The 26060-nt window shown below is 44.1% G+C and overlaps 1 protein-coding gene and 1 long non-coding RNA gene across 5 annotated transcripts in view; one reads left to right on the top strand and one right to left on the bottom strand.

Moving 5' to 3' along the window:
* PTPRG (protein tyrosine phosphatase receptor type G) overlaps positions 1–26060 on the top strand; it is a 559059-nt gene that overhangs the window by 96089 nt on the left and 436910 nt on the right. For 3 of the 4 annotated variants that reach the window (XM_079957946.1, XM_079957945.1, XM_079957948.1), the window contains exon 2: positions 25382–25486. In XM_079957946.1, the coding sequence (XP_079814072.1) occupies positions 25382–25486 (105 nt within the window). Of the gene's footprint in view, positions 1–25137; positions 25163–25381; positions 25487–26060 lie in introns of those variants that run through there. The other variant, XM_079957947.1, reaches the window with a different exon arrangement.
* On the bottom strand, positions 13990–17527 carry LOC307209165. Its single transcript, XR_013835366.1, has 2 exons — positions 16635–17527; positions 13990–14239 (listed from the first exon to the last, which is right to left on the bottom strand). It is a non-coding gene; the product is annotated as an uncharacterized lncRNA (long non-coding RNA).

Below are 26060 nucleotides of genomic sequence, written 5' to 3'. Positions count from 1 at the left end.
GAACTTGCTATTTTATATAGAAATGTTGTGTGGTTATGTTAACAGATTGGTGCCTTCCTGTGCAAGGCCAAATATACAAATGCTAAATAAAATTCATTGTGCGAGTTTTGTGCAACAAACCCATGATTCTCACTCAGATAGCATTTCAAAAGTTTGATGTCTTTAATTTAGGGCCAGGCACTGCTATGTTCATGGGAGGGGGCAGAATGTGGTGGGGCGTTTTTTAACCAACAAGCTAACTAGGGCCTATCTGGGCAGCTGTATTGGGGTGGAAAGTATGCATAATATTTGTGGGGGAATGAACACTTTTTTTGGGGGGGGGAGCTTTTGCCAGTTGAATGCAATGGAGCTATTGGCTAAGTTTAATCTGCCACTTTAATTTTTGGGGGTTTTTTTGTGGACAGATGGCTCATCACTGTATTAATCCTACTTTCTTTTCAGCATAATAGGATATTGTTGTTACTAAATAATGGGCTAATTGTTTTGGCCTAGTAGTAAAATGAATATCCTGCAATTGCAGTATGCTAATTAAATTGAGATTATTATTGAAATAATGGCATATTATTATTTTACTATAGGCATTTTATTGCCTTTTGAATATTAAACTGTATTCCATTTGCTGCTGTGGCTTTGCAGCAGCAATGGAGTAACCTCTACTGTTAAATTATCGACATTCTAAGGCTTAATTGGGTGGACGTGGGAGATAATTTCCCCGTACAAGATATTTGCTTTGTGATTTATTAGAAATAGCCTTTAGGTGTAGAATTTTTATTTAGTAAGTTCCCCTCACTCCTCCCCTATCTTCTCAAGAGAGTTCCAAGAAGATCACTAGGAGCTTACTTTGGCTTAATTAGGAGGGAATTTCTTTTAGTTACGAAATTTATATTGGTGCCCTCAAGCATCCTGTCTTTCTCACTCTTGCTTGCTTCATCTGAGGTTCTGAAAGGCCAGTATTCATTCCCTTCTCTTCAAATGAGCTGAAAACACTCTGTAGGGTATGGTTGCTCAATATCATTAGCAAACTATTTTGGTATTGATTTCTTTTGCTTTAGTATTTTATCCGTTTGCAATCATTAGAAATCCCCTTAGAAACAAAACAGCAAAACAGAACCTGAAATAACCTCGCAACAGTAGCAGCATAGGAAACTACCTTGCACTGGGTCAAAGCATGGGTCTACCTATTGCTTACAGTGAATGGTAGAAGCTGTCCAGAGTTTGAGACAGGAGTTCTCTCCAGCTCTTAAAAGGAGACTTGAAGGGATTGGACCAAGACCCAGGACTCTACCACTGAGCCTTCCCCAAACAGTGCTCTGGTTCACAAAAGGGAAGTGATCAAGATGGCTTCCTGTTCCCACTCAAAATGGGCTATCTGTGTGACATCACATAGCCAATCAGATTTTGCAGCATTACAGAGCCAGGTCAGAATGCGGGAAATGCTTTGCCCGCACTCTGCATGGGCGGCAAGGTGGCTGCCAATACTTCCACCCTGTTTAAAGCTGTCCTGAAAAACCACTGCTTTTTTCCTCTCAGGTGTGTGTGTGAAAGTGTTTGTGAAAAGCACCCATCTCTGCTTTGGCTCAGCCCTAATAGTGCCAGTTGTTTTTGTACTAATTCATTGATCATGTTTTCCTGAAAAATCCATTTATATTGTCAGGCATGCTAGATATTAGAATCTTGAAATCTGGTCGCATTCCTACAGCCATTTAGGAATGGGGAGTGCTAGACATGGTAATGTTGGGCTTTCTGTATGGCAATGATCTACTATAGGCAACTATTTCTTTAGAGGGTTTGATCTGTCATGCAAGATATTTAAGCACTCAGTGCAATTAGTTCAGATCTCCTTTTCCTTATAGTGGGAGTGCCGTCTGTGGACCAGTGTCCAGGACCAGTCCTCTCTTTGTGATGGACACCTACCCCTGAACTGTTTCTTGAAAATTGTTGCAGTAGCTCTAGGATAGTATCGTGACAATTTATGGATGGCACATGCGTGCCAATATTCAGCACCATTTGCAGCAAGGACTGAACCCATCCCTTTGCTATCCCTTGTCCTGTGAAATAAGGAGACCCAAGGGATTGGACCCCAGCCAGCATGGCCAATGGTCAAGGTGATGGGAGATGTAGTCCAACAACATCTAGTTAGGAACGGCTGATGAGCTAGGCGAACCAATGGTCTGAAGGTTGCTTCTCATGTTCCTGCACCTCACCATCTGAAAGAGTCTCTCTTAGCTTTAATGCTAATTTCAGAGGAGGTGCACTGTCTACAGGTAGGCACACAACATGACCAGGAGGCAAACTGTGAAGAACATGAGGGCAAGCATAACATGAAACAGAAAATATTTTTCTTCATCTTCGCCATTTGTGGGGCAGAATGCAAATTAAAATAGAAAAGATGGAGGAAGGAATCCACAAAAGGTTTTTTTATGTTGCTTTTGGGTATAAGGCTCAGTCAAAGCCCCTGCAAAATATTGTGCTGGGAATTGCTGGTGTTCTAATGTTTTCACCATATGATCTCCTTTTTACCCTGGCACTTCCCCTCCCCAACTCCCCTCTCCGCCAACAGCAAGCTGTTATCTGTCCCTGGAGAGTGATGAACCCTCTGGTTCCAGCAAACAGAGAGTAATTTCACACCTGGTCACTTAAGCCTTATCTCCTCTGGTTGTGCTGTGTATGATAGATACTCTCCCAAGGGAACAAACTGTTCTTTTGCATACCTTGTATATACAGTACTGGTTGCATAACACTTCACTTGGCACAATGTTATTTAAGGGAAGTACAGAGCAGAGGCTGATATTGACTTGACCACAGGGTTGAGAATTAACCTTGCTTAGGTCAAGTGCCATTTTGCTTCCCTGGTGCATTTCAACTATTTTAAAAATCGGTTTCTAATCAAACCGCTCTTGTCCAATGCAAACCAGGCTGGTGCTAGGTAAACAGTCGGAGTGAGCCACAGGTGTTACCTTGGTCGCCTTTGGAGAAGATTGAACTGTCAGGAGCTTTCACTGCATCTCGTCGCAGGAAAGCAGGCTTTCTTTTACTGAGGACCGAAAGAGAAGCTGAATTCAAGGTTGCAGCGTTGAAGTGGAATTGGCTTTATTCAGCTTATTTGCAAAATATAGACGGGAAGGTTAAAAATAACATGCACAAATAATTGAGCTACTACTTCCCATTCCAGTCTGAGGCTGAGACATAGCTCTGTGTGCAGAATGCTAGGGCAACAGAAAGTATAAAATCTGCTCAATAGCTAGAAAGCTAAAAACAGAGGGGGAAGGAAGGAAGCAGTGCTTGGCATTGCACGCTTCTGCTGAGAAGTCTCCTCCTAAAATAAAATAAATGGTGAAAATGTCCGTTTTTACTTGTATTTATATAATTCAGTCGCTGCATGATCCTATGCATGTCTTGTCAGAAGTAAGAATCTCTCAGTTCAGCGGGGCTTACTCCCTAGAAAATGGATATAGGATTGCAGCCTCCTTTTATCGTTGAAACCCCTCCAAAGGCAGCGAATGAGTTAGGAGACAACAACACTGATTTATTTCAAGAAATCCTGCTTTTTGAAACGGAATGGTGTTTTACAAGAACCATGCTGATGGCTTTGACGTTTAAAGCTGCTTTCTTTTTGCCGTATTGGGGGGCGGGGGGAAACCTGAGTTGGTTTCCTGGAGGATCTTTTTATTATTATTAGAAAAATATAGTGCTGTAGGGAGTGAATAGAACCTATTTATAGTAGGCACGCTAGATGCAGAGTGGTAAAGGAATAGTGTTACATCTCACAATGAAACGGGAAGAACAACTGCAGAAGCCGAAATTGTAATGCCTGAAAAGAAAAGAAAGGGGTTTGGGGAAGGAAAATTTGGGGGTTCTGCTAAGCTTTGCCCAGCTTTTAAAAAGCCTAGTATACATAATGCACATTGCAATGGCCACCCATGCCTGAAGTCCCAGAAACTGCCTGTTTGGAACAGCCAGGTCCCTTTTGCCAGCTGAGTAGGCCATGCCAGTCTTCAGAGCAAGTTATATAATGGAGACATTCCAAGGGTAACAGAGTACATTTGGGGTGCTTTTTTCACTCAGGTGTGGGTGTGGGTGTGTATTGTGCAAAGTCCTGCTGTAATTAAAACTCCAGCCCCAATCGCCTTTTGAAAGGAGAAGCCCACTATTGTCGACAGACTTGCTTGGCAGTGTTCCTGGCCAGGGGCTTTGCTGTGTGCAAAACCCCCCTTTATGTACAGCTATTTAACTGAACAGCAGCTCTGTGTTGGGCAAGAGTGAATGAGGCCTGAGGAGAGCCTGGCTGCTTTATTTAAGAAAGATGTGACTTGCACATCAAGCATGGAGGTTGTTGTGTGGGGGGCACGCAGTTTGTTAGCGCTATTTTGCAAAGTGAATTAAATGTTTGTAGCAACAACCAGATTAATAGCATTGGGGGGCGGAACCCTTCTCTTTCGCTTTCCTGCAGAATAGAAGCTGCAAAAGGCTGGAGGAATGTTGCACCCTGCCAAGGAAACGAGCCAGCCTTCCCCAAACGACTGCCCTCAGGGTGATGTTGGGCTCCAAGATGTTGTTGGATTCCTTCCACTCCCAGTTAGCACTGCCATTGGGTAGGGATGATGGGAGTTGTGGCCAGAAACATCTGGAGGTTGCCTGACCTAAACTTTGTGTCTCCCTCTTTCTTTCCCCCCTGCCCTGCCTCCTGACACTTTGGGAAAGGAGGAGGGGAGTGTTGTGTGTGTGTTTGTGGAAATTATGCAGAAAGCCACTGGAGGGCCACAGGTTCCCCAGCCCAGCACTAGATCCCCTTATACCTTTACCCGTCTGGCTGAAAATGTACATGAATGAAGCAAAATGTGGTTTACTTGGTAGAATTAAAGAGAATGAATTTGAATTTTCACCCCATGATTTAAAGTGGTAGATTTACAAGATCAGAGAATATAAATGAGAGAGTGCATAGAACATACCTTCCAACATTTATCCAATGAAAATAGGGATGTCCCATTCCATAATGATATTTTTATTATTTACACCCCACACATCTTACTGGGTTGCCCCAGCCACATTTGTCCTGTGCTTCATGCAACTTCTAACAACTCTTACAGTTCCCAGGATTCTTGTGGGGGCAGGAGGACCGTGTGCTTGAAATGTGTGATGTGTATTCAGCCTGGTTTCATTGATTTCTTTGCATTTCTCAGAATTCATCAAAAGCATCATAATAGAATTCATGATGATCTTTACCTCTCTCTCTTCCCTGACCCCAGAGGTTCCAAAGTTGTTGTTCCGTTCAAACTCTTTCTGCACACCAATCTGACACTCGCTGTAATTTCTTTTTTCCTAGCGTTAAAAGCTTCCTAAGTAGCAATTTTCCATTTTATATCTACGCTGATGATTATTCCTCCCCAGACACGTAGCCTTGCATTTCTCTGTATTATACAAACTCACTCACATTTGCCCAATTCTCTGAGTGTGCCAAATGGTTATACATTTCTGATGCCTTCTATGCCTCCCCGGAGCCCACTATACCTCTTGATTTTGGCATCTTCCGCAGTTTTTAACGAACGCGAAACAAATACTGGCCTCCATACCATATTTGAACGTATAGAAAGAAACAGCCCACGTCTTCCCGACAGATGGCAGCGGGCATCCAATAATGGTCACCTTTCCACAAATTCTGTCGCTGACTGTCACACAGTGTATATATCTAACGTCAAAGCAGTTACTGTTGTTGCCTTTGCTCAGTGAGTTCTTCCAAGGCCGTTTTTTGTTTTGTCCTTTATGTCCCTACTGCCAGAGGCAACATATCAAGCAGAATTAGCTTCAAGCCAGTTTCCATTGTCTGCCACAAAGACTGTTGTTGAGTAAGGACACTCCCAACTGTGTGTGACTTTATGGTGGAGAGTTCCTTGAGTTCCCTTGGTTCTCGCCAAGGATTTTACATAATGGAGCATCAGCCAGTGTGGTGTAGTGGTTAAGAGTGGTGGACTCGTAATCTGGTGAACCAGGTTCGCCTCTCCGCTCCTCCACATGCAGCTGCTGGGTGACCTTGGGCCAGTCACACTTCTCTGAAGTCTCTCAGCCCCGCTCACCTCACAGAGTGTTTGTTGTGGGGGAGGAAGGGAAAGGAGAATGTTAGCCGCTTTGAGATTCCTTCGGGTAGTGATAAAGCGGGATATCAAATCCAAACTCTTCTTCTTCTTCTTCAGCTAGATAGTGATGCTGTTTTGCTTGACAACACAGTTAACATCTGTCAAAGATGGCTTTTCTGCAGTACCAAATTCGTCCTGCTGCTACTACTCATATTAACACAGGGAGTTTTGTTGACGCATACACTGGTTGTGTCTGTGTTGGATTTGAAATTGTCTTTTCTATATGGAGCTGTGTTTAATAGTTGCTGTTGCTGGTGTTTTTACTGTCATATAGATTCAAGATTAGGGACGCGGGTGGCGCTGTGGGTAAAACCTCAGCGCCTAGGACTTGCCGATCGCATGGTCGGCAGTTTGAATCCCCGCAGCGGGGCGCGCTCCCACTGCTCGGTCCCAGCCCCTGCCAACCTAGCAGTTCGAAAGCACCCCCGGGTGCAAGTAGATGAATAGGGACCGCTTACTAGTGGGAAGGTAAACGGCGTTTCCGTGTGTGCTGCGCTGGCTCGCCAGAGCAGCTTTGTCACACTGGCCACGTGACCCAGAAGTGTCTGTGGACAGCGCTGGCTCCCGGCCTTTAGAGTGAGATGAGCGCACAACCCTAGAGTCTGTCAAGACTGGCCCGTACGGGCAGAGGTACCTTTACCTTTTTTAGATTCAAGATAATATGATGGAATCAAATAAATGCATAAAACAAATACAATGCACCAAGTCCAGTACTATGCCTGTGATTGTCGCTTGTCATGGCACTAGCACAGGGGTTGGCAAGGTTTACCGGACATGGGCTGGATCGCTCCCGTGGGCCGGACCGGTGCAGCGAGATGCAAGAAATCACGTCTGCACATGCCCAGGTGTGATTTCCGGCATCTGGGCATGCGCAGAAGCGATTTCAGGAGCCGCAGAAGAGAGTCCCCGCCTCGTGCTGCACTGGTTTAGCTCAGCATGCAGGGACTCGCTGAGCAGGAAGCTGGGTTCAGGGCCAGCTCGTGGCTTGGTTAAATGGCCTTGGTGGACCGCAGGTTGGGGACCCCTGCACTAGCGCATAGCCTCTGGGCTTTCCTTTCACCGGCTGGCATCTGCCGTCTGGGGCCTCAGACTGGATTCTTTCCCAGTCTCAGAAATGCCTTGTCTGGAGGAGTGGAGCTGTAGCAGTAGCCTCTGGGCAGTGGCATCGCTGCCACTTACTTGGAGGGGGAGAAACAGTGGCAAATCAATGGCAAATTTGTGTGGTGGGTGGGCTCTGCTGGTGCACCTGCATAACCCCACCTGCCACTCTCTCTCCTGGTAAGTGGCAGTGAACTGCTGCCCAGTATTTCCCAGATTAGCCAGGATTTGAATCTGGGACCTTTTGCATGCATAGTATGCAACTGTTACTGAGCTTCAGCCAATCAAACAAACCTCATGAAATTGAATTTGTATGTATCTAAATGCACTCATGCAGCAAATCGGTGGCGGCTTTATTTTTTACACGGGTGGTGGTAACCCCAAAATACTCCAATAAGATTGTGTTGCAAAAACTAAAGTGAATTCCCTAGGTCTTATTTACTCTTAATGGTGCAAATGAAAGGGCAAAGAAAGTATGTTAAGGGTTAATTAGCAGGCAGTAAGCGATTTTGCAAATTGCAAGTCTGCAGAGTGTCTAAAAAAACGAAGCAAGCATAAAATAGTTGTTTGTTTAAGGAATCTGGAGTAAACAAGGGACATTTTGTGAATCTCCTAATAGTGAAAGAATGGGCCCATTCTGGAGCCTGTAGTATTTATCACTCCATTGGTATCTCTGGAGCTAGTCCCAATTTATATTGTATAAGCAACTTCCCTCTTGACATTAACGATTGCAAAATATATAAGCTCTATTTTGCTTGCTTGTCGAATAGTTCGGCTACAGTCTTAGCACCACAGATAAGAGGAAGGCTTTTGGCTAAGCACGATAATGTGATGTCAGGTTAATTTCTCATATCTCTTGTACTGGATGAAACTAATGATGTGTCCTTCCAAGAAGACATACGCGCAGAGTCTCTGGAGCCATTTCTTTTTATAATGTCCTTTTTATAATGGTTCAGGTCATAACTTTTAAGTATTAATGTAAGTTTTAGTGATGTCTTAAATTCTATGAGAGGAAGAGGGGTAACTCTATCCAGGGAGCTCTGAACATCTGGAGAGCTGAGTGGGAGGGAGAAAGAACCGCTGGACTTCTCCCCAAAGACCCATGATCTCCTTGCAGTCTGGCTCTAGGAGGAGAGAGAGACCCTGTGCTTGTCTTGGGGTGGGGGGGCTTCACTACCCTCAACTTTTGTAAGGAAGCGGCTGCTGGAGGGACTGGAAGAGGGATTGTGGAGTGCAGCTTTGAAAATTGAGGATGCTGAATGTTGTCATTTGACCTTCTGGAGCCTTTCCCACTCTATAAGGTAAAGGGACCCCTGACCATTAGGTCCAGTCGTGACCGACTCTGGGGCACTCATCTCGCTTTATTGGCCGAGGGAGCCGGCGTACAGCTTCTGGGTCATGTGGCCAGCATGACTAAGCCACTTCTGGTGAACCAGAGCAACACACGGAAACGCCGTTTCCCATCCTAGTGTCCTCTTGTTCCTGACTGTCGGCTGTGCTTGCTGAGGCTCATGGGAGTTGGAGTCCCATAACACCTGGAGTACATCAGGTTGGGGAAGACTTGCCTATTGATATGTGCTATGCTCAATTCTTCTTTTTTACGTGGGAGGGGTGTTATTGTTTTCTTTTCTTTTTGTTTTAACTATTTATTTTCTGCTTTTATCCTGTATTTTTATCTTGTGAGCCGTCCTGAGATCTTCGGATGAAGGGTGGTGTATAAATTTTAATAATAATAATAATAACAATAATTTAAATGAATTGTTAATCTGTCAAACTGTTCATGTTTTGCTGCAGTGACGTGATAGATTTCGTTACATAATGTGATTACATACTATTTTTGTAGACTTACTCTGTGGACTTCTTTGAGCGCAATTGCATTTGTAGAAAGTGCAACGTGTAAATATACTGATGGTGACTGAATTTCCTGCCAGCATCACCATTACTGCTGCTGACGTAGCTCAGTTGGTAGAGCATGAGATTTATAATCCCAGGGTTGTGGGTTCAAGCTCCACGTTGGGTGAAAGATTCCTGCATTACAGGGGGTTGGACTAGATGAGCCTTGGGGTCTCTTCCAACTCCATGGTTCTATGATTCTATGATTGCTTACTATTTGACACATGAAGGGCCCAGCCCTTTCTAATCCTATAAAAGTTTAGTTAAATAATTTAAGGCTGGTTTCAGTAGTGCTCATGGCTCCCAACCAAGCCTGTGATGCAGTATCTGTGAAATGGAAGTTTGTAGTAAAAGGTTGGTGGTTTGAATCCCTGCAACGGACTGAGCTTCTGCCAAACTAGTAGTTCGAAAACATGCCAGTGTAAGTAGATAAATAGGTACCATTGCAATGGGAAGGTAAACGGCATTTCCGTGTGCTCTCGTTTCTGTCACTGTGTTCCAGAAGCGGTTTAGTCATGCTGGCCACATAACCTGGAAAGCTGTCTGTGGACAAACGCCGGCTCCCTCGGCCTGAAGAGAGATGAGCACTGCAACCCCAGAGTCACCTTTGACTGGACTCAACCGTCCAGGGGTCCTTTACCTTTTGTAGTAGAGGGAGCCTGCTGATTTGGACAAACCATTCTCTACATAAGACAATGGCTTTAGCTCCCCAGCTAAGTACCCCCAATGGATGTTCCTCTTACATTTGTACAGCAGGCTGCATTCCAGCCCTGCAAACAGAAGGCATCATCACAGTTTGAGTCTACATTCCAGGCAGACAGAGGAACTCTGGGAAGGGCACAGAGCAGAGCTGGTAAGGGGGTGGGTTCTGGGGCGTGTCTCAAGGGCCAGACAGGAAGGTTCCTTACACCTACTTTCCTGTGGCAGCACCCACACTTCCACCTTCCCTGGGTATGGAGCCTTAATATCCGTAGAGCATAATGTGATGTTCCTTCGTTTCAGAACATTGCCTTGATCGTAAGCGTCCCTGGGACCTCCTTTGTGAAATATTTATCTGGTATTCTAATTTGGGCACTTGCGTGGCTGAGAGGTACGCCGTGATCGCTGAAAACATCCCCAGCCACCTCTCTTTCTCTGTCCACCCCCTCAGACGCAGAATCTCTTCATTACATGTGGAGAACTGTACAAGAAGTGATGCTGTATTCCGGGGGTTTCTGTGTTTGTGTGTGTTTGTGTGCATTATTAGCTTTGTAGATTAAGTGAAGTGAGAAGAAGCTCCATTTTTGCAGTGCACAGAAAAGCGTAAATTGAAGCCACAGCAAACCCCATTAAGGTCACATTATTTTCTCTTCAGAGGTTGACTAGCGGTACCATATGCCGCACCACCTAATTACAGCAGGGTGAACTGAGGACAGAGGCCATGCTACCAGTTGGAACTTGAGAATTCCTTTGCTTGGGCACATTTGTGAAATTTCTAAGGTTCTGTGTGTGGGAAGGTAGAGGGGGCAGGGGGGCTGACCCTTTCAATACAGCCACTAATTTACTTACTTCATCTATTTGCTTCCACCCCCCATCTGCTGCCCCCCCCCTTTGACTCTGCTTGGAATTGGAGGAGACAGAAAGCTCCCTGCGCTTTACCTGCTGAGAAATAATTCTGTAGTGGCATTAGGCGGTTGCCAGGAAAAATTAATAAGGGTAACAGAAGATTCTCTTGCAGATGGCAATGTGAGATAACATATCACAGCAAGGTCATTAAGAAGTGATTTGATGCTTTTTCTCCCTCGAAAAGCCATATAAAGGGAGGCTTTTCCTTAACGCTTAGGATTTTATGTTGCAGTTTTGACTTTATTTCCAAAGGGGTGGAGGTGGTCAAAAGGCGATGGAGCTTCTTTAAAAATGTTCAGCTAAGCATGCAGAATGTTCAACTAAGCATGCAGAATGACTAATTTGGGGTATTTTAAATTGTGTTGAATTACGAGGAATACATATTTGGGCCTGTTTGATAAATATAAAGGTAAAGGTAAAGGTACCCCTGCCCGTACGGGCCAGTCTTGACAGACTCTGGGGTTGTGCGCCCATCTCACTTAAGAGGCCAGGGGCCAGCGCTGTCCGGAGACACTTCCAGGTCACGTGGCCAGCGTGACATCGCTGCTATGGCCAGAGCCAGAGCCAGAGCCGCACACGGAAACGCCGTTTACCTTCCCACTGGTAAGCGGTCCCTATTTATCTACTTGCACCCGGAGGTGCTTTCGAACTGCTAGGTTGGCAGGCGCTGGGACCGAGCAGCGGGAGTGCACCCCGCCGCAGGGATTCGAACCGCCGACCTTTCGATCGGCAAGCCCTAAGCGCTGAGGCTTTAACCCACAGCGCCACCTGCGTCCCTATTTGATAAATATAGTAGTAGTAATAATAGTAATAATATGAAAAGATGTCAGATGGGTATAAATACTTTCTGTACAGGATTCATATCAGTTTTATTCAAGGTGAGTTATATTTAGAGGGCTAACTTTTTGGTCCAAGAGTTTAGATACCAACTCTTCTCATTGTTGTTAGGCAGAAGGGATGATGAAACATGGTGGTGGAAGGTCAGAAACACGAAAGCCATAGTCACATTTGTAAATGCAGTATTTTAGCACTGAAATAAAGCAGGTGTGATCTTCCTTGTGGGGATTGTAGCTTCCCTGGAACATGTTAATATTGTTGTTTTACTAAATTGTTGTTATTAGTTATTCAATTTGTATCCTGTCCTTCTTCCTCAAGGAGGGCAAATTCACCTACTGTCTTACCCAGGGGTGCCATCTTGAATAAAATATTGGTTGGGAGGAGGTAATCATAAGATCAATTCACATTGTGCACCATTTGAATGACAATGCCCATCAACTTTAGGGGAATCCAGACCCTTCAAATATTTTACTTGGGGGAGGCCAAAGGGACCTTGGTCTCTATGGTCTTGCTCTATCCAATGTCCTTTCCACTACAATGGGTGATTATGGGTGACAAGATTCACAGCCAGGAGACCATTCAAAAATGCAGATGGGCAGGTTTTATTTTTGAATCAGAACATAGTCGGGCTGGGGCATTCTTACATAGAACAATTAAGTAACCACATAAATTTGAACTAAGTTTCCTACCATCACATTTCCTACCATCACTTTTTTAGTCCTCTGTAGACAGTAATTCCTATTTTTTTTAATTAAAAAAACAAAGGTTGGGGCCTCTGTGTTATGTAAAGATCCAGACAGAGTGGTTTATACAGAGCTTGTCTGCAAGTGTCTGGTTTTTATGGCTGCTAAGCATCTAATTTCAAAAATAGTAAACATTGTACAAATTTCAAAATTCAGTTCAAACTCACAGGTAAAATAGGGAATATTGACCTAGGCAAATAGGTGTTAGCTAGTAAGCGCCATCGCTCTGAACAAATCAAGAAAAGGATCTAGGAGTCTTGGTTGACCACAAACTTGACATGAGCCAACAGTGTGACGCGGCAGCTAAAAAAGCCAATGCAATTCTGGGCTGCATCAATAGGAGAATTGCATCTAGATCAAGGGAAGTAATAGTGCCACTGTATTCTGCTCTGGTCAGACCTCACCTGGAGTACTGTGTCCAGTTCTGGGCACCACAGTTCAAGAAGGACACTGACAAACTGGAACGTGTCCAGAGGAGGGCAACCAAAATGGTCAAAGGCCTGGAAACGATGCCTTATGAGGAACGGCTAAGGGAGCTGGGCATGTTTAGCCTGGAGAAGAGGAGGTTAAGGGGTGATATGATAGCCATGTTCAAATATATAAAAGGATGTCACATAGAGGAGGGAGAAAGGTTGTTTTCTGCTGCTCCAGAGAAGCGGACACAGAGCAATGGTTCCAAACTACAAGAAAGAAGATTCCACCTAAACCTTAGGAAGAACTTCCTGACAGTAAGAGCTGTTCGACAGTGGAATTTGCTGCCAAGGAGTGTGGTGGAGTCTCCTTCTTTGGAGGTCTTTAAGCAGAGGCTTGACAACCATATGTCAGGGGTGCTCTGATGGTGTTTCCTGCTTGGCAGGGGGTTGGACTCGATGGCCCTTGTGGTCTCTTCCAACTCTATGATTCTATGAACTATATACAGTAGTACCTCGGGTTAAGTACTTAATTCGTTCCAGAGGTCCGTTCTTAACCTGAAACTGTTCTTAACATGAAGCACCACTTTAGCTAATGGCGACTCTGTTCTCATTCTGTTCTCACTCTTAACCCGAGGTACTGTTTCTAGTTTAGCGGAGTCTGTAACCTGAAGCGTATGTAACCTGAAGCGTATGTACCTCGAGGTAACACTGTACTTAATAAGATAGTAACTTATTACAGCTGTTGAGGTAGTACTGGGGATACTTTGTTCCTTTGGACAAACACTTGTGTTATTGGGCTGCCATGGCTGAGAATCTGTTTTATAAACAGCAGTAAGTTTCCGATGAGAGGGACGCGGGTGGCGCTGTGGGTAAAACCTCAGCGCCTAGGACTTGCCGATCGCATGGTCGGTGGTTCGAATCCCCGCGGCGGGGTGAGCTCCCGTCGTTCGGTCCCAGCTCCTGCCCACCTAGCAGTTCGAAAGCACCCTTAAGTGCAAGTAGATAAATAGGTACCGCTTTATAGCGGGAAGGTAAACAACGTTTCCGTGTGCTGTGCTGGTGCTGGCTCGCCAGAGCAGCTTCATCACGCTGGCCACGTGACCCGGAAGTGTCTGCGGACAGCGCTGGCTCCCGGCCTCTAGAGTGAGATGAGCGCACAACCCTAGAGTCTGGCAAGACTGGCCCGTATGGGCAGGGGTACCTAAGTTTCAGATAACCACAAGGTGGAGGTGTAAAAGACCTTGTTAATGGTTTGATAAATCTGGGAAATCTTGATAATGATTAGAATTTATTCACAAAATGACTCTCGGTCCCCCACATTCTGGGGAAAAAGGGGGTGTTTTCCAACTAAACAGTTTCTAATGGTTCAAACACTTTTGGAGTGTTCTTCCCTTCACGCTCCCTAAATATGTTCTGTGGGTTCCTTCAACACTCCGGAGCAGATTTAGCAGGGACCAGAGGAGAGGGAGAGGAAGTTCCTTTGCGCAGCCGAAAGTGGAACTGTTTCGTTGGATGCTGCCTGCAACGAAAAATTATAAAATGCAGTTAAGGGGAGCAATGTGCAATGAGTTACAACAGAAAGCATGTAAATTCCATCTCTCTCTCTCTCTCTCTCTCTCTCTCTAATAATTGAGGTTTTGAATGTGTGTTTTAAACTGGGCTGACTTATGTGTTTGACCTTGGAAAACGGTACTCACTCAAACACCTCACAGCCCCTTCAATTTCTCTGTCAGAAATCTGCCAAAGGCTGTATTTTCCTTACATTGAAGGACATTTGAGAGAGATGCTTTCTAGGGAAGGCACTATTATGTAACTTACCAAGGTCCACTTCCAGCCTTCTTGTTCTGCCCCTTGTTAACATGACAGCACAGTGCAGAGGGGACAGCTAAGACCTGCTAATGGGCTCCTGTCTATTCAGCAGGCAGTGGTTTGCCACACAACTTTGTACCTGTTTAGGTTTGTATAAGAATAGGGAGAGAAGCCTGCACACACCGTACTTTTCTGTCTATAAGACAACCCCATGTATAAGACGCCCCCTATTTTGGGGGACTCAAATTTAAGAAAATGGGGGGAGATGGCACAGAGTTGTTTAGCTTTTTTGTGGAGGATTACCCAGGGTTGTTGAGCTTTTTTGGGTGGGTGGGGATTGCCGAAAATCGCTCAGCCATACACGTTGCTAAATCAACCTCCTGTCTGTCCCATCGCCAGCAGAAGATGCCAATTGCCCACACAACTGCCGGAGCATCAGCCAATCAACACCACCCATTGACGCAGCAACCAATAACACGCACCACAGCCGCTGACAGCCTCAGCAGCAACCAATCAAACGTCCACCCTAGGCACTACCCATGCATAAGACGACCCCCACTTTTTCGCATGATTTTTAAAGAAAAAAAACATAGTCTTATACACAGAAAAGTACAGCTTGTACATGTGCTGGAAAAGGGTGGTTCCCTTGTAATGGTGTGCAAAGATTTTTATAGGTTTTAAAAAAAAAACAGAAGACAGGAAACCCCAACAAACCCTAGGTTTTCTCAGTGTTATGTTTAGGGAGTAGCAGATTTAGGCTCTTTGTTAATTGCCTGCCTTGGGAAGTAGGAGCACTGAGAGGTGCCTCTTTTACACATGCCCTTGACCCTAATGTGTACTAGCTGATTTGAATGTCGCGTTCTTAAATTGTTCTAACCAGGTCTAGATGATGGTCATTTAATATGACTGTTGGAGATTCAAGAGCAAAGTTGCATTGAAAGAAAACAGTGTTTTCTAACAAGCCCTTATGCTGGATTGAGATCCTAAAATCAGTTCCAGCGACTTACGAGGACCTGTATTTCTTAGCATGCCAACAGTGCGGGCTCAGTTTGGGCAGGAATTGACAGTCTTTGTTCAAAACTAGTTATTTTTATGTTCTGGGACGTCCTGGGGTGGGGATGTGGGGGGGGGGGCTAGCATCAGTCAGTATCCGTTCAATCAAGAGCCTGAATTTCTCAGGTTTAGCATATTCACAGAATAGTGATACTTGCAATGTACTTATCTTATGGAAGAAACTTGAGAGAAGGACACTTAAGGAAACCATTGTCTTCTGGGTTTCTGCAAAGTTTAGGTGATGTGTCTTAGCCTCCTTGCTGTTCCAGAGGGAGCAGGCTCTTTGACAAATGATGGTGACAAGAGGATTGAGACTTATTCTGCTAGAGTTGCATACATTTTTGTTGTTGGTGGAAGAACTCTACAGCCACTCATAATGAATAAAAAAACCCTTGGTTTGGGACATTTTTGTATTTCTTATGGGGAGGGGGTTATTATATAAAAAAAATATGTCTTATGTTGTGCACAATGAGTGGAACTAATGAGCGATGCTTCTGCACGCATATAGGGACTCCCCCTAAAAAATCTGTTTTAGAAATCCAAGCAGGAGATGGCGATAGGAATATGTGGAGGCATTTCATAGAATTGTAGACTTGGAAGAGACCCTGAGGATCATCTAGTCCAACCCATTGCAATGCAGGAATATTTAGCTGTCCCATTTGGGGATTGAACCTACAACCTTGGTGTTATCAGCACCATGCTCTAACCACCAGAGCTAAGCTCCACAGATAGATAGATAGATAGATAGATAGATAGATAGATAGATAGATAAGGAATGGAGGTGCAGAGAATATGGAATTATTCTGTATCGAAATGGCAAGATAATCATCAAATAAATTACTCTTGAGTTGTTAGGATTCTTTTAAAACCCTTCCAATATTATTAGTTTTACAATTAAAACTTTATTGTGAAATTAAGCTGAATGTAGTGGAGCAGCCTTGGAAAAAATCCTTAGCACTGATGTAGCTTACACTGACTATTTCTTAAACATTCAGTTTTGTCTTCAAAATTCAGGAGGGAGAATCGCTCATGCAGAGAAATGCGTGTCTTACCAAGGCATCACCAGACTTCATTGAGCGCTGGCTTTCAATGCTTTCTCAAGCTCCTGGCTTTGATCCCAATTCTTAGTTTCTTACTTCTTCCAAAGTTAGAAAGCGGGCAAAATCGGCAGCTACGTTGAGCAAGTATATTTGTTATATTGAGCAGGGCCTTTCTGACATCTGGTTTTGAAGCTTCTCTTTTGAAATCGTTGGCTTTCCATTTGTGCCTTGAATTTGGGCTTCTGGTTTCCATGGATGTGAAACACTGGGTGAGTTTTCTCTGCTTTTTTACAGCAACTTATAACATATGATTCACAAATGCATCCTCTACATAGTACCCCACATGTTGAGAACTAGGTTGTGGCTGGATAAGTCCTCCATAATCTCGCCAGCCATGCCCCTTTCCAAGCTCATTGGCTTGTTGTGAAAAAGGCCGTATCTGCTGGCAGTGCCAGTGTTTTGGCCAACTGCAGACGTCTGCATTATTGGACTGCTTAGCAGGATAAGACTGGCCTTGATGTTCTTGAAATGGAGTCTTGACATCAGTCCAAGGCTCCAAAGACAGTTCCGCCAGCTTTGAAGCCTCTTTTGGCACTTTTTGGTTCTCTAGACCATCATCTGTCACATCCTTTTGCTCAGTCTCTACTTCAAACACTGTTTGGAACAAACTGAACCAATTCCCAGGAAGGCCAGAAGAAACCTCAGTTGATCTGCCAAAAGAGATTTTCTTATGGCGGACCTGTTACATCATTGTTCAGTTATAGTTCTAAGAAGGATGACATCACAAGAGGCACAGTGTGCAGGCAGGTTGGTTGGCCAGTGAAATTGTCTTGATCTAGGGCAGCGAAGTCACAGGGAGCATTTCCTCAGCCTGAATAAAATTGAGACAAGTGCACCCTTCATATAAGCAGCTCAAAGTGTGGGCGATGAGTACAAATTCAGTTCTTAGATGCTACTTCTTCCTTTCCATTTATGTGAACAGGGTCTCTTGCCTCAAATGCTGGACTACTATCCTAAGTACAAATCAAAACAGGATTCCAACCTCCCCATCATTTTGAAGCATTCTAATCACCAGCAATCTAGCCCTTTTGATTTTTCTGTTCATGTCAGTGAGAGTCAAAACATTTCAATATAAAAATTAGGTAATGCCACCACGACGGATAAAATGCATTTTTTAAAAGCAAAAATGATTTTAATTAAAATGAGGTTTTAACATTTTCCAATTTCATCCATGCTCTTTAAAAATAGCCTGATTTAAAGTGAAACCTAAGTTTAAGTCTCTGCTCTCTTAAACTGAATCCTTCACCCCCAAACTCTGTGACTAAAATAAAAAAATGAGCCATGGAACAAAATGCCTTGTTTTTTGTGGTCCAGTATTTATGAATATATATTATGTATGTGTAGGTTACAAAAAGCATTTACTGTTATGAACTTCAAAATGGAACTAGGCACTGGAACTTCCTCTCCTCTTCCTGGACCCTGCTGTGCTCCTTCAATGAGCTGGGGTGAGGGGCCGTTATCCTGAACCATATTCTGGGACTTCATACCTTGCACTGACCCTTTTGCCATTACTCATGCACACCGTTTGATAAAGACAAATGCATGGGGTCTGTTTAGACCCCATGCCTGCAAGATTCTGCCCATGGTGAGATCAGAAGCAGCCTTCTGCTTTTCATATCATATCCCCTTTTCCCTTTCCTCTAACGGTGCGTAGATGGTAGCAAACAAAGCGGGGCAATCCTACTTTTTTATGTGGATCAGGGAGAAGCACAGCTCCTGACAGCCTCCTGAGTAAAATATTGGGGGTAGTGAACAAGCCTGCACAATGTTTAAACTGCATTCTCTTGCTTCTCCTTGAACATTGTTCTGTTTTTTGTTTTTTTAAATGTTGTATATACACCATGCTGTATTTTCTATTTTCCTGCCTCTTCAGAGGTGGCACTGTCGTTTTAACGTAAGGATGGCTCTCTTACATTAATGTTAACTGTAGGGTTTAGAAAATAGTTCAGAGCAGAGAACAAGACTGGCACACATTTCACAGTAGGACATGCCAGATATTTCAATCGCATAAGGGGGTCCCAATTTGGCCAAATCCTTACTCTGCAGCTAATCTCACCCTTTGCCTGGACTCAGGATTTAAAAGAAAATGGGTTGTTGTTTCCCTGTTCCAGGAGATATGATTTGATCTCTCTTTGAAGCAGTTTTCAAAATCGCATACACAAATAAGTGATTTCTGTGAGCCAAGCTAAAGTAAGGGTGTTAAAACCACTTACATGCCCAGATACTATTGCTGATAAAATGTGCCTCTAGCAAAAGCACACATCTTGTGTATGTTTATTTAAAGAGTAGCTGCAAGGGTGGTAAGTCTGAAATTATATGCTGTGCCATAAATATGGGTGTGGGGCAGAAATTAAATACTTTATGCAATTATGCTGATGCTACTCTGATCTAAATGCCAACCACAATTGGTGTTTATGCTGGTAAATTCAGTTACGTTATGCAGGTTTAATTCATAATGACATGTAAGGTTACTGGTGCTAGAGGTGTGTGCAGAGACCAGTGATTTAACTGGTGCAAAATGCCTGTGTTACGTTTCTAAATTGGCTTAAGAATCTATTTAATTCTATCAGTGCAATTATTCTAAGTAAGGTATCATTTCAAGTACAGTTTGGCAGGAATTGTAGGTGGGAGTGAATCTAACATCAAGAATGAATTGTGAAATCATTTAACAGTAAAGCTTGAGTGATCAGCTTGAGGTTTTATTTTGCCTTTACACTAATGAGTAATTGATAGTGTTTGAATAACAACATGTAAAATATCAGACATGCATTTTTTTATTTATTTTTTGTTTATATGCAGAATAGATGTGCGTGGAGAAACCAATTTCTGAATATGGGTTTTTTCAGCAGGAACTCCAAATGTCAGCAAAGATATTCAGGGAGGAATTGCCTTATTGTACCTTTGAGGGCCACTTATCAAATGCATTTGATTGAAAATGTTAATATGAGATGAAGCAAATGGGAAGCCAATTAGAATGTTAAATAAACAGTTTAAAATTTCACCGCTTCTGCTGACTATAGACGTGTGACATAAGACAGAGTCATTTTAGACGGTGTGTTGGATCTGACATTTAATGTTGATTAGAATAAGGGGAAATTGGGCATGAGAAAACTACTTCAGCCTTTGAAATGTGAGGGGATCTATTGTTCCACATAAGCTTCAGTACAATATTTCCAGTATTCCAGTGCAGCTGGGTGTCCCCTTCTTTAAGCGCTTAGAAAAGAGAAGTGATAGGCCTGTGCAGTTCCTCAGCGGTGCTCTTGGACGTGGGAGGTGTGTCGCTATAATTGCGAGGGTTGCGCATACCAACACAGTCACAGCACTCATCCCACAGTGTGCCCAGACACCACATGCGCACCTTGCAGCAGGAACGGTTCCCTTCAACAGGCCGCCATTGACACAGCTCCTGTATTAAGCACTTGCTGACATCACTTGCACAGAGAGCCTTGTTGCAGCACATTGAGGATGGGATCCAGAAGAACAGCAGACTAATAAGTGCCACCGCTGTGCAGTACCAAAATCTCATCTTTCTTGAAAGTGGGAGATTTCTGGAACTTTCAGACAGCACCCGCGGCCGGGGCAGCAGCAGAGGCCCCTCGCCGCCGTCCTCCTCCTCGCCTCCGCTCGGTTGTGCAGGGCCAGGCGGCGGCAGGCAGCGTGAGGTGACTTAAACGGCCCCTGCCTGCCTTGCTGCATGCCTGACACTCCAGACCCGGCTGTGAGAGGGAGGAGAAGGAGGCAGGAAAAGGAATGGCCGCCTCCACCTCTTCTTCCTCCTCCCCCCCCCTACCATTCACATACACGCCCCGCCGCAAGGCACCTGAGGAGAAGTCTCAGGATCGGGCCCGGAGGGAAAGGCCTCGCCCTTTCTCACAGGCGGCATCGGCGGGGCGAAGGAACCGCCCTGGGTGTCGCCGTGGATGTTTGTATGTGTTGCCAATAAAAGGTTTGATGATGATGATGAATATTTCCAGTAGAGAGTTTTCGGAAAGGATGGTAATTGATAAATGTGGGTGTATTTGATGGAAGTGGAAGCATCTGACAGAAGAGACAGTGGCCTGGTTCGCACAAAACTCAACAGTGTGCTGTTTTGGTACATAATATATACATTTTGTTGAACACTTATAGAAAATGCATTAGAGGAAAATTCCAGCCTGCCCCACCAGTCCTGTAGTTTCTGTGTGTGTGTGAGTGGGAGAGAGGGAGAGAGAACAAACCCTTTGGCAGTATAGCATCCTTGTGTATTACAGCTGCTTACCTGTTATAAACTTAGATTTATTGTTGTTACAGGAGTCTATGGAGAGGAGAGTGAAACTGCACATTTTCAGAAGAGCGTCAAATTTTTAATTGCATAAATAAGATGCTGACTTAAGCAAGTGCTCAATTTCACACCACTAAAGTAAAGGATTCATAAAGGCCTGGATTTGCATAATTTAATTTTCTGCACAGAAGATACTGGAAATCAATAGCATGATTCATAGCCATACCATAGAATTGCCATGCTGCCATTCTTTGACTACTCAGGCTCCTGAGTACAAAGGATTTTACAATTGATTAAATTTTGAGTGCTGACGGGAGTGTTTTCTCCTCAGAATCTATAAACTGTTTAAACCTGTTCTCTTTACCCTTGTGCCACTGAAATGTCTTTTGGAGGGCCTGTGACTAAGGAATTATTAGCCGCTGCATTTCCCCTTTCTCCGAAAAGTGGCAGCCATTTTACATGCCAGGTTGCATCGTTTTCCTTTTGTCGGTGTGACAGGAGCATGTTCACGTCACATTCCTTGGTAGTTTGCTTGAATTTGATGTGAAGATGACGAGCCAGAGGGGAGATAAAGCTTGTCTACCTGTAAACCCTTGCCCTGGCTTTGCCTCATATCTCCAGTTTATAGGAACATGAGAAGGTAGACCATATGGAGGTAAAATGTCCGACCCAGGCAGGTAGCTCCACCAGGAGGCAAGCAGGGAGTCAAGCTGCTGGCCCATCAAGGAACTTAGAGAGTGTATTTAAAAAACTTATACTGGGGATGGGGAGAGCTCCTAGCCATAGGAATCTACTACTTCTTCCCCTTTCTTCAGTTTTGCCCCCCTCTCCCAGCACCTCTACACAACACATACCTACTTAGCTAACAGAGGTAGTGATTGATTCTGAGTAGGACTTTGTCCACCCTGGTCCTTCTTTAATGCATTGATAATTCTCTGTTCCTTTTCATTTAAAACAACAACCAAACACATTTCGGTTCATTTTGTTTGCACAATTCAGCCTTGGATATGTGTGTGTGTGTGCTTATTGTGAGAGGGAGCTGCTTTCTGTTTTCAAGCCGGGATTCTGCCTTTTCGGAAGCCCTACACCTCTAGTTTTGTTCAGCCAAGTGTATAGAAGCAATAAACAAAGATTTGCATGCCTAAAGCAGCTCCACAAATGTGGGGTTCTAATTTAAAAGAAAATAAAACATACTAAGTTTTAAACAAAAAGCCCAAGGAAACTGCAGTGAAGCGCAGAAGGAACAATGCAGCAAGTTTCCTTAGTTTATTTTTTGTTACTGATGAATCCGGTTTATTTAATTCTTGAAGGCAAACTTGCCCTTTGTTTTTTTTAAGAAGGTCTCAAAAATCTTGTCAACGAACAGAAGCAGATCAGCAACAGAATGCCTCATTTTTTAAAAAACACACAACCCACTAAAAGTGGGGGGGGAAAGCACCTTTCTATAATGGCTAGCACTTGAGGCTTGCTATTCCATCCTCCTTGATAGATTATATTTTATAAACTCTTTCTCACTTTAAAACTGCAAGCAGTTCTAAATGCGTGTTCATGTAAATGAATGACTATATGAAAATTCACCATAGCTTCCCTTTAATAGGGGAGGCTTATAGGATTTTAGCTGTGGAGGACACACTGCAAGACTATTTATTGGGTTTGCCCTTCTGATCAGTCGCTGTAGGGAATGCTACCATCCTTATGCTCTTGTCTGTTTCTTTCCCTAAACCTAACACAGTGCAGGCCTCTTCTCCCTTTAATCCTATGGGGTTGGCAGTAGCAGACAATTCCTCAATGCCCCATTAACCCTGCTGGTGATGTCCTTCGAAAACTGGACCCTGCAGACTGATTTGGAGAGAAGGAGTGGGAAGAAAACCGATTATGCTTTTGCAGTGGTGGTGGTATGACTTTGCAGCAGACTGTCCTGTAACTAGTACAGGGTCTGGGCAAGGTTACACATGTCTCCAAAGTGCAGATCAAGTTGGCATTGGGTCAGAGGACACAGAAATGCTCTTCCTAAAGTTATGTTGTTGTTGTTTAGTCGTTTAGTCGTGTCCGACTCTTCGTGACCCCATGGACCAGAGAACGCCAGGCACTCCTGTCCTCCACTACCCCCCGCAGCTTGGTCAGACTCATGCTGGTAACCTCGAAAACACTATCCAACCATCTCGTCCTCTGTCGCCCCCTTCTCCTTGTGCCCTCCATCTTTCCCAACATCAGGGTCTTCTCCAGGGAGTCTTCTCTTCTCATGAGGTGGCCAAAGTACTGGAGCCTCAGCTTCACAATCTGTCCTTCCAGTGAGCACTCAGGGCTGATTTCCTTCAGAATGGAGAGGTTTGATCTTCTTGCAGTCCATGGGACTCTCAAGAGTCTCCTCCAGCACCAGAATTCAAAAGCATCAATTCTTCGGCGATCAGCCTTCTTTATGGTCCAGCTCTCACTTCCATACATCACTACTGGGAAAACCATAGCTTTAACTATACGGACCTTTGTTGGCAAGGTGATGTCTCTACTTCTCAAGATGCTGTCTAGGCCTGTCATTGCCCTTCTCCCAAGAAGCAGGCGTCTTTTAATTTCGTGGCTGCTGTCACCATCTGCACCATCTGGAGCCCAAGAAAGTAAAATCTCTCACTGCCTCCATTTCTTCCCCTTCTATTTGCCAGGAGGTGATGGGACCAGTAGCCATGATCTTCGTTTTTTTGATGTTGAGCTTCAGACCATATTTTGCACTCTCCTCTTTCACCCTCAATAAAAGGTTCTTTAATTCCTCCTCACTTTCTGCCATCAAGGTTGTGTCATCTGCATATCTGAGGTTGTTGATATTTCTTCCGGCAATCTTAATTCCGGCTAGGGATTCATCCAGCCCAGCCTTTCGCATGATGAATTCTGCATATAAGTTAAATAAGCAGGGAGACAAAATGCAGCCTTGTCGTACTCCTTTCCCAATTTTGAACCAGTCAGTTGTTCCATATCCAGTTCTAACTGTAGCTTCTTGTCCCACATAGAGATTTCTCAGGAGACAGATGAGGTGATCAGGCACTCCCATTTCTTTAAGAACTTGCCATAGTTTGTCATGGTCGACACAGTCAAAGGCTTTTGCATAGTCAATGAAGCAGAAGTAAATGTCTTTCTGGAGCTCTCTAGCTTTCTCCATAATCCAGCGCATGTTTGCAATTTGGTCTCTGGTTCCTCTGCCTCTTCTAAATCCAGCTTGCACTTCTGGGAGTTCTCGGTCCACATACTGCTTGAGCCTTCCTTGTAGAATTTTAAGCATAACCTTGCTAGCGTGAGAAATTAGTGCAATTGTGCGATAGTTGGAGCATTCTTTGGCACTGTCCTTCTTTGGGATTGGGATGTAGACTGATCTTCTCCAATCTTCTGGCCACTGCTGAGTTTTCCAAACTTGCTGGCATATTGAGTGTAGCACCTTAACAGCATCATCTTTTAAAATTTTAAATAGTTCAGCTGGAATACCATCACTTCCACTGGCCTTGTTATTTGCAGTGCTTTCTAAGGCCCATTTGACTTCACTCTCCAGGATGTCTGGCTCAAGGTCAGCAACCACACTACCTGGGGTATATGAGACATCCGTTTCTTTCTGGTATAATTCCTCTGTGTATTCTTGCCACCTCTTCTTGATGTCTTCTGCTTCTGTTAGGTCCTTTCCACTTTTGTCCTTTATTATGGAAATCTTTGTACGAAATGTTCCTTTGTACGAAATGTTCCTTTGTACGAAATGTTCCTTTGTACGAAATGTTCCTTTCATATCTCCAATTTTCTTGAACAGATCTCTGGTTCTTCCCATTCTATTGCTTTCCTCTAGTTCTTTGCATTGCTTGTTTAAGAAGGTCTTCTTGTCTCTCCTTGCTATTCTTTGGAAATCTGCATTCAATTTCCTGTATGTTTCACGATCTCCCTTGCATTCACGATCTCCCTTGCTAAAGTTATAGGAGTTTGCTATCCAGAGAGGTCAGCTTCCTAAAGTTATAGGAGGTTGCTATCCAGCTGCCGCACCCACGTCGTGTCCCCACATATACTTGGGGTCTACTGCCTGTGTGAGACGGAGTGGCATTCATATTGACCCACACAAAGTCACTTTGCTTAAGAGTAGCTTTTCCTTCTCTTTCTTTTCCTTTTTGGTATTCGTCAGGAGAGTGGCTTTATTGCTAGCAGGTTATTCATCCTGCTGTGTCAAGGCGATCTGCGGAAGGTATCATGTCTGCCAGTAAGTTTTGTCTGGCAAGGGGCAGGCAGGGAAAGGAGCTCTGTCATATGATGATTAATTCATCATCGTAATAACTGTGCCTTGAGTTCTGTTATTTTCAGCTGTACAGAGGCTGTTGATCTGATGATCTAATGATTCCAATAATGCCTAAATGATTTAATTTTCAGTCAGTGGCTGTCACTTGGCTAATAGCTTGTGCTTCTTCCTTTCCCCCCTCAGCTTTGACTGAAGGTTATGACGGCTCCCTGCATGAAAGCAGACATGGCAGCTCAGTGCAAATCCGGCGGCGGAAGGCATCCGGGGATCTTTACTGGGCATATTCAGGTAAGAGAAAAAGAACGTTGCCTACCCCTTGCAAGGTAACATGCCGAACTGTAAAATTTGCCAGCGTCTAAGGAGGAACAGGCTCGTTCGGGAGGAGGCCCATGCATGCAGTCTCGTTTTCTGTTGCATCCATTTTCCAATGCCACAGAGACATGCTGGTTGCTTAAAAAACAGCAAACGGCTCTGGCAGCGTGTGAAGATTGGTGGCATGTGAGCCTTTGGAGGAAATCAGCTGATGCTATTTAATGCTTCAGGGTTTTGTTTGCCTGCCCTGCTGTATTTTATTAATGGTTGGTTTTAAGTATTCTGTTTTATTATGGCTTTATGTTCAATGGAATGTATTATGTCGGGAACCAACCCTGTGATAAACGATAGCTTGGCAAATTTGGCATGACACAGGCATAACCTTCCGTGTTTCTTCTTTTGATTCTGGCCATTGTGCCTCAATGAGTAATATTTCTGCAAGCTAGGCCTTGCCTTGGATGCAACCCATTGGAAGGAATTCAGTGCAGCGCTAAGGAGATTGCTCCATCAGCACATGAATTTCTGCTTGCCTGGTGAAGCGATCTCACCT

This window comes from Podarcis cretensis (genome assembly GCF_951804945.1).
Source record: "Podarcis cretensis genome assembly, chromosome: 2".
In the NCBI taxonomy this organism is placed as follows: Eukaryota; Metazoa; Chordata; class Lepidosauria; order Squamata; family Lacertidae; genus Podarcis; species Podarcis cretensis.
Note: the sequence above shows the minus strand (reverse complement) of the source record. Positions and strands in the feature narration are given on the sequence as shown.